At 43.0% G+C, this 9,126-nt stretch overlaps 1 protein-coding gene across 1 annotated transcript; it reads right to left on the bottom strand.

Annotated features, from left to right (window-relative positions):
- Window positions 1-3,124: 3,124 nt before the first annotated feature.
- Window positions 3,125-7,103, bottom strand: aurkb (aurora kinase B). The gene is made up of 9 exons (XM_010865916.4): window positions 6,993-7,103; window positions 6,749-6,787; window positions 6,417-6,501; window positions 6,249-6,297; window positions 5,903-6,091; window positions 5,553-5,691; window positions 5,163-5,311; window positions 4,834-5,008; window positions 3,125-4,684 (listed from the first exon to the last, which is right to left on the bottom strand). Exons 1-9 carry the CDS (start codon window positions 6,996-6,998, stop codon window positions 4,511-4,513), a joined length of 1,005 nt encoding a protein of 334 aa, XP_010864218.2. The 5' UTR covers window positions 6,999-7,103; the 3' UTR covers window positions 3,125-4,510.
- Window positions 7,104-9,126: the final 2,023 nt, after the last annotated feature.

The following is a 9,126-nucleotide window of genomic DNA, read 5'->3' as shown; positions in this document are numbered from 1 at the left end:
ATAGTAATTTGATCACAGCATTTGTGATAGCTACTGTATATAAAATCTGAAGTGGTGCCTCGAAATGCAACTTTTTGTGACTCAGTCCAATCGCAGGTCAATGTGGCATTTACCCATTGACCCCAATAGACCAATAGGTGTCTTCTCTGGTGAAGCTTCTCTGTAGTTGTTTCTGGTGAAGTTTCAGGCCTTTACTGTAGTTGTTTCAGGTAAATAAATGAAGGGCATGTTCAACTAGATTTAAATCTGGCAATTGATGACTCATCGTTGTGCTCATCTATTCACAAGGCTCCTTTGGTATTTCTCTTTTTGCCCAAGCTGTCTTCAGGCTTAGTAGTTAACATCTAGGTAGCCTCTGTACAGGTGCTGGTCATAAAATTAGAATTCTGTTCAAAAAGTGAAACTTGTATATTATATTCATTCATTAAACACAGACTGATATATTTCAAATGTATATTTTTTTTAATTGTGATGATTATAACTGACAACTAATGAAAATCCCAAATTCAATATCTCTGAAAATTAAAATATTACTTAAGACCAATACAAAAAAATTATTTTTAGAAATGTTGGCCAACTGAAAAGAATGAACATGAAAAGTATGAGCATGTACAGCACTCAATACTTAGTTGTGGCTCCTTTTGCCTGAATTACTGCAGCAATGCGGTGTGGCATGGAGTCAATCAGTCTGTGGCACTGCTCAGGTGTTATGAGAGCCCAGGTTGCTCTGATAGTGGCCTTCAGCTCTTCTGCATTGTTGGGTCTGGCATATCGCATCTTCCTCTTCACAATACCCCATAGATTTTCTAGGGTTAAGGTCAGGCGGGTTTGCTGGCCAATTAAGAACAGGGATACCATGGTCCTTAAACCAGGTACTGGTAGCTTTGGCACTGTGTGCAGGTGCCAGGTCCTGTTGGAAAATGAAATCTGCATCTCCATAAAGTTGGTCAGCAGCAGGAAGCAAGAAGTGCTCTAAAACTTCCTGGTAGATGTCTGCGTTGACCTTAGACCTCAGAAAACACAGTGGACCAACACCAGCAGATGACATGGCACCCCAAACCATCACTGACTGTGGAAACTTTACACTGGACTTCAAGCAACGTGGATTCTGTGCCTCTCCTCTCTTCCTCCAGACTCTGGGACCTTGATTTCCAAAGGAAATGCAAAATGTACTTTCATCAGAGAATATAACTCAGCAGCAGTCCAGTCCTTTTTGTCTTTAGCCCAGACGAGACGCTTCTGATGCTGTGGCTTGTTCAAGAGTGGCTTGACACAAGGAATGCGACAGCTGAAACCCATGTCTTGCATATGTCTGTGCGTGGTGGTTCCTGGACTCCAGCTGCAGTCCACTCTGTGAATCTCCCTCACATTTTTCAATGGGTTTTGTTTTACAATCCTCTCCAGAGTGCGGTTATCCCTATTGCTTGTACACTTTTTTTCTGCCATATCTTTTCCTTCCCTTCGCCTCTCTATTAATGTGCTTGGACACAGAGCTCTGTGAACAGCCAGTCTCTTTAGCAATGACGTTTTGTGTCATGCCCTCTTTGTGCAAGGTGTCAATGGTCTTCTTGTGGACATGTCAAGTCAGCAGTCTTCCCCATGATTGTGTTGCCTACAGAACTAGACTGAGAGACCATTTAAAGGCCTTTGCAGGTGTTTTGGGTTAATTAGCTGATTAGAGTGTTGCACCAGGTGTCTTCAATATTGAACCTTTACACAATATTCAAATTTTCTGAGATACTGAATTTGGGATTTTCATTAGTTGTCAGTTATAATCATCACAATTAAAATAAATATACACTTGAAATATATCAGTCTGTGTGGAATGAGTGTATACATTATACAAGTTTCACTTTTTGAATGGAATTTTATGACCTGCACCTGTAGTTCTGCTGGCAAAGTTTTCTGTGGGGAGTGTTGGCAGACATCTGTCAGAGACAAAACTGATACTGATGTTAGACTTTAAACAGTCACACAGAGATTATCAAGGTTTGGTGTTCAGGCTCTGGTTTGAAGGGGCCAATATCTAGGGGTCTTGTTCACGAGTGAGGGAAGGATGGAACAGGAGATTGACAGACGGATCAGTGCAGCTTCTGCAGTAATGCGGTCGATGTATCGGTCTGTCATGGTGAAGAAAGACTCGATTTACCGGTCAATCTACATTCCTACTCTCACCTATGGTCATGAGCTTTGGGTCATCACCGAAAGGACAAGATCCCGGATACAGGCAGCTGAAATGAGGGTGGCCGGGCGATCCCTTAGAGATAGGGTGAGAAGCTCGGTAACCCGGCAGGAACTCAGAGTAGAGCCGCTGCTCCTCCACATCGAGAGGGGTCAGCTGAGGTGGCTTGGGCATCTGATTCGGATGCCTCCGGAACGCCTTCCTGGGAAGGTGTTCCGGTCCCGTCCCACCGGGAGGAGACCCCGGGGAAGACCTAGGACACGCTGGAGGGACTATGTCTCCCGCCTGGCCTGGGAACGCCTCGGTGTCCCCCCGGAAGAGCTGGAGGAAGTGTCTGGGGAGAGGGAAGTCTGGGCATCTCTGCTTAGACTGCTGCCCCCGCGACGAAGTAGAAGATGTATGTATGGTGTTCAGGCTATATTGCAGATCTGCAAGGAGTTAAGTGGTATATCAACGTCAAAGATACCGTGGGCCAGGTTATATATTGTAGAGGAAACATCTCCCGAAAATTCCCATTCCTATCCCCTCACCTGCTACCACAGTGCTGAATTCTCTGATACATTCAACAATACATGGGTTTATACATACAGTAAACTCCATAAGTCTTTTGGATAGTGACTTTTATCCCAGCCTCTGTATTGCAGCACTTGATTTGAAAAGATACAACTACAGGATCAAAGCAGACTGACAGCTTCATTTGAGTATAATTTAATCCTCACCAGACCATTTAGATTTCACCACACCCTTCGTGTATTGTCCCTCCACCTGATACATTAAGTGGAAAACACTGGTGACCACATCAATCACAAACAAGATAGACCAAGGAAAACCAGTAGTGGATGAGCTAAGAATACTTTTAGTATCAGCAGGAAGGCATAGATGTGTGGAAGACTCAACCGCAGAGAAGAGCACTGACAGAACTTCACGAATCACACGATAAGACGCAAGGAACAAGCATGTCTCAGGAACACAGCCAGATAGCAGTTTTTGATCAAATGTACGAGTCTGGAGTTCTAGAACTCAGTAGCGTGGACTGACCTCTATCAGTGATGAAAAGGTGAATGTGTGACGAAAAAAAGCTAATACCCCAAATGTGAAGTACACCACCTCATGTTGGTAACACAGTACAGTTAGAGTCATGGCTTGGGATTGTACTGTATGGCTACGTCGGGTTCACGTCTTCATTGATAATTTAACTGCTGACAGTAGCAACAGGGTGAATTCAGTAGAGTACATAAACATCATGTTCACTTGGATACAACGAACTGCAAAATGTGAACAAAGAGCATTTCAGGCCATAACATTATCAAATAACACCAGATACCTGCCAACAGTGTTGTTTCCATCAAAGTTGGTCATTTGAATTAGCGATGAGTGAACTGTGGAGGAGTTTAAGTGTGGGTGATCCGGTGGCATTATAATAACCTGGACCTTGACCCGAAAAAAAAAAAAAAAACCTGAAGGTAGTTAACACTGGGCAACAACCCCCAGGTGGGACTACTTCACAGCAATCAAGGCGCAGAAGCATCTAGCTGGCATGGAGGTACAGCGAATCAGATAGGAAGGACTAACGCCGGCACAACGGTGTAGACCATGTCATGGTCAAGCCATTCTCCTAAACATGTTCTTTCCCACGAAACTGTGGTTCATTAAGAAACTCAGCAAAATGTCTAAATAAAGCAGATGAGAGCAGCAATGATTTTTGCTTGAAACACAATAGCAAGCAGTTCTGTGTAAAGACATGTTTTGTGAAAAAAAGCAAAGTGTTGTTAAAACAGGCCATAGTGGAATATTACTCAAAACTGAATTTTCCACATTAAATGAATTACCCAAAGCCATTTCAGGTCTAAGCTGTGTAAAGAGCTTTTAAATACAGGGTTTATAGATTTGAAAACAGGAATTACAATACAGATCAAAACAAACAGAAAAAGGACATCCACCTGGGGGGGGCAGGCAGTTCTAGGAGGGAACCGAAGATAATATTCATGCCCTATACTAATCAATTTCAAGTACGCAAGTTTGTTAAAAGTTACTTGAAACATTGTGGGAAACCCAAGGAGAGATTCAAGAGAACCTTGAGAGTTCTCCTAGCTTGTTCCACAAGATCAGTTGAAACTAGACAAAGACAATCCCGATACCAAAAACATTAAATCAATTGAAACAGATCTTACCACAGTCACTACCAATTACCAAAGCAAGGATCAGTGTCCCGCTCATACAGAACACTGGATCCAACAGAGCAGTTCTACAGAATGTATAAACATGAATGTGCAGTTCTATGGTGATCAGGGTTTCTGGGCTGGGGCATCTGGTTGGAACAACAGTCTTTCAGGGTCTCTTGGGAGCAAAGACGGGAGGCAGGACACGCCGGGAGTTGGTTTTCACCCAGGGGTGGCTGATGACACTCTGTAGGGGGAGCCTCATGGTGGGGCTGTGGCGGAGCAGCTTAGAGATCAGATCCTGAGCACCGCTAGAAACCACTTTGGGGAACTGCAAATCAACCTATAGAGGGGGAGAGGCCAGTTACCTCTTAGTGTCTCAGATGGAGGTCGCACTTTGGTTAAAAAATAATTACGCCTCCATTGAAAAACATCACAATGGAAGAGGTTATTGTATTCCAGCAATACGACTAAGCTCAGAAACAGGCTGACCTTGGTGATGCGTTTGTATGTGTCAGTGTGGCTGGCCGTTTCGAATGGAGGGTTCCCTACTAGGCACTCGTAGCAGAGCACCCCGATGCACCACAGATCCACCTTCTCATCGTGAGTCTTCCCCTCGATCATCTCCGGGGGCAGGTAGTCCAGGGTTCCACACATGGTACGGCGCCTGTGCCAAACAGCCATGAAGGGACACCAGTGTTACAAGATGGTCAGTATCGCAAGGGATCATGAAATAAGTAGTTACTTGGAGGCACCGATGTAGAATTGGCCCTCTAGCTGCATGAATACATTGGAGTCAGTGAACAGATTTGGGTTCTTACCTTAGGGACGGGGCGTGGACAGACCAGCCAAAGTCTGCGATCTTCAGCTCTCCTCTGAAGCCCAGCAACAGGTTCTCAGGCTTGATGTCCCGATGGATAACCTTCCTCTCATGGCAGTACTGCAGTGCATCAGACAACTCCTCCATGTACTGTCAAAAAACATTCACACATTAAAGCACCTTATTTCAAGATTTAAAAGAAAAACCAACTTCAAGATAACATGTCCCAAACCTACATTTCAGCTTTGTCACCATCAAAATTAGATCCTATACATTTAAGCAACAGTCTCCTGAAACATTTTATGAAATGTATATGATCGATTGCTTGGGTAGAGAGAGAAACAGTACAGGAGAGAAACGGATGCAAATATAATGCAGAATCTACTCATACCGTAGCAGTGCGCTGGTCATCGAAGCGTCCACATTTCTGCAGCTCCTTGTACATCTCCCCACGTGGTGCATACTCCAGGATCAGGAAGACCCTTGTCCGGTCATGAAAGTAGTTGTAGAAGCGCAGGATGTTGGGGTGTCTAAAGGAATAAGGAAGCAGTTGACAAATGCTTAAGCAAAGACATTCTGAAAGCAATGGGGGAAAAAACAGGCCTGAGCTGAAACATAAGTCAGTTACAAAGATAAGATTCAGCAACAATGTTTGGCATGGTTCAATAAGAGAACAGACAATATCAAAGTAACATCAACTCACTGTCTGCCGACTGCAAAATATTTGAGTAGCCAACTGACCTAAGATGGGACTGAATCTCAATCTCCCGTCTAAGCTGATGCTCCACGCCTTCCTTCTCCATCTGTGACTTGAAGAGCACCTTCAGTGCCACAATGTACTCAAGCTTCTTATCCCGAGCCAGGTACACATTTCCAAACTTGCCTTTTCCAAGGGGCCGCCCAATGTCAAATTCATTTATGGTGAAATTCCTGATTTGTACATTTGATGAAAGAAACAGATCAGTCACATCAAGGAAATAATTAGGGCATTTGACAATATTGGCAGTTTACTTAAACAATAAAAGTCAAATACACACCCTCAGTAAGTGTCAAATAGTTCTATTTAGCATAGCTTAAAATAACTTACTTCACTTGAACAGCACTAGATGAAGATGCAGCAAGCTCTCCCCCAGGGCCTGCAGTGAGATCATGGGGAACCATAAATAACCAACACCTGTATATTTAGTAGCTTTAGGATAATTAATTGGAACACAGACCAAAAAGGATTGAAAGCTATACTACTGTAGACATGTACCTGTAATTGTGTTTTTGTTTGTAGCCACTGGTGCAGACGGTATTTGAACTCGCTGAGGTCCCACAAAAGGTATGGGAGCAGCCATCTGTAAATCAGAGTAGAAAAACATACTAGAGAAATCCTTATTGTCAACAGCACCCCACATACTAATACAGTTCGGCGCTGTTTTAATACAAAAAGAAAACCCAGTAGCTACAGTACAAATGGTACAGTAGTTCCTGTACTAAATCGACAGTAGCTATGTTACTAAATAACTAGGTATGTAGAGTAATAGTAAACTAGTTACACATTTAAATGGGAAAGGACGGTAGCGGGAAAAAAAGTAAACCTACCGATCTCTGTTGTCCTTTCGGGTCACAATTCTCCTTATTCTGCAAAAATATCAAGTAGTGGTGTAAGTTAAGTTGGAGACGCAGTATTTGGCACTTCAATAATGTACTTAGACTTTACGTAGCAAGCAAGCTAGCTAGCTAGGTTAATTAGCCAGAGCTATTAACACACAAGGTTAGGTTAGCTAAACATCCGGATTATCCTAGGAAGAATGTCGAGTAATGAAAATACCAATTAAACACTCACCTGCATGCTACAAAAGTAGTTTTGCTTACTTCTTTAATGGACTAAAATCGCTGTTTCTTTAGTAGGATAACTCCAAAACCAAACCGCATTCAATTCAGGAGCACTGACCGCCAATCTTTTAAAGACGCTGTTGTCATGTCTGATTGGCTACACCAAATGTACAACTCCTTGCCGATTGGTGAAATCATCATCGACGTGTTTTCAGCTTCCGTTCTTTTTTCATTTTTTTGGAAATTAACAATTTTGAACAGAAATAACAAAAACAAGCACATTGGTTGATCAAAATATATAATACAAATGAAAAAAGTAAGCGTAAAAAATGTCTCAGGTGTTAAATACAATAAATGATTACGCATATGATGTAACTCAATCTTGTATGTTTCCAATGCAGTAGGTTTTCGGGCATACTTGTCTCCAAGATAACTTAGACAGCTGTTCACATTTTGTCAACCACCAACATGAACAAAAAACAGTTGGTCCCGGTTGGTACAGTCAACTTTTGTCTGACACTGAGTACTGTAGTGCTAAATGTGGTTTTGAAATACCAGTAAGTGGCGCTCGTCTCCAGTGGCTAGGATTGGTGGTAGTCTCGCGAGGCCACACCTTCAATCTCGTCTGGCCTCCTTGGAGGTCTGGAAGCTTGCATTTTAAGTTATTTGTATTGGATGTTAGTTTCAAACCTCCCCTTCACAGGCATGTTGAAGTCAGGTTTAGCCTGGTTTCACTATTTCTTGAAACTGGATAGAACTACAAAGATGTTGAAAAAACTTAATTCTGTTTTGGAAGAACAGTTCTCTATTTATAAGATCGAGTCAATAATGCCAACTTTATTACTTAAATGCTGCTCTGACAAAAATAGATGTTTTTGCGTGCCTTCCTACAGGCTATGGCAAAAGTTTAATTGATCAAGCATGGCCGACAGTGCGATTTTTAAAAATGGAATACGGACAGATCAGTTATACTAGAGTTACTCCTCTGATTTCAACAATCGAGGATCAGGTTCCTGTTCTGAACGCAAAAGAAATCACAGCAGCACACACACTTGTCAAAACGAGACGGAGGATGAGAACTTTTGTTGGGTGAAAATATTTTGGTACAACTGAGGTTTGAGACTGTTCGTTCTATCTAGAATTAGCCTTTCCCCTTCACAAAAGCGCTTATTCTTTCTACCTCACCCAGACTTTTATTATAGCATTATATTACAACAGGAGCCACATATTCTAGAAATACCATCATTCTGGGTTACCGGTCCTATTATATCTTATAACGAGAGTGTGTAGTGTAGTCCGGTCGCAATAACGACGATTTCCTTGGGAAAAGGTTATGTTTTATTCAAAGACTGATATGGTTCACCACCAAAGTGACATACAGTATCTCACAAAAGTGAGTACAGCCCTCACATTTTTTTAAAATATTTGAGTGTCTCTTTTCATGTGACAACACTGAAGAAAGGACACTTTGCTACAATGTAAAATAGTGAGTGTACAGCTTGTATAACATTGTAAATTTTCTGTCCCCATAAAATGACACACACAGCTATTAATGTCTAAACCATTGGCAACAAAAGTGAGTACACCCCTAAGTGAAAATGTCCCCTAGATACTTAAACTCCTCCACTTGAGGCAGGCACTCTCCACCAACCTGAAGTGGGCAAGCCACCCTTTTCCGACTGAGGACCATGGCCTCGGATTTGGAGGTACTGATTTTCATCCCCACCGCTTCACACTCGGCTGAAAACCGTCCCAGTGCATGCTGAAGGTCCTGGTTAGAAGGGGCCAACACGACAACATCATCTGCAAAGAGCAGAGACGAAATTGTGTGGTCCCCAAACCTGACACCCTCCGGCCCCTGGCTGCGCCTAGAAATTCTGTCCATAAAAATTACGAACAGAACCGGCGACAAAGGGCAGCCCTGCCGGAGTCCAACATGCACTGGGAACAAGTCTGACTTACTGCCGGCAATGCGGACCAAGCTCCTGCTTCGGTTGTACAGGGACCCGACAGCCCTTAGCAAAGGACCCAGGACCCCATATTCTCGAAGCACCCTCCACAAGATGCCGCGAGGGACACAGTCGAATGCCTTCTCCAAATCCACAAAACACATGTGGATTGGTTGGGCAAACTCCCATGAACCC

Source organism: Esox lucius, chromosome 19 (genome assembly GCF_011004845.1).
Source record: "Esox lucius isolate fEsoLuc1 chromosome 19, fEsoLuc1.pri, whole genome shotgun sequence".
Taxonomy (NCBI): Eukaryota; Metazoa; Chordata; class Actinopteri; order Esociformes; family Esocidae; genus Esox; species Esox lucius.
The sequence above is the reverse complement of the archived record's forward strand: the minus strand, read 5'-3'. Positions and strand labels throughout refer to the sequence as shown.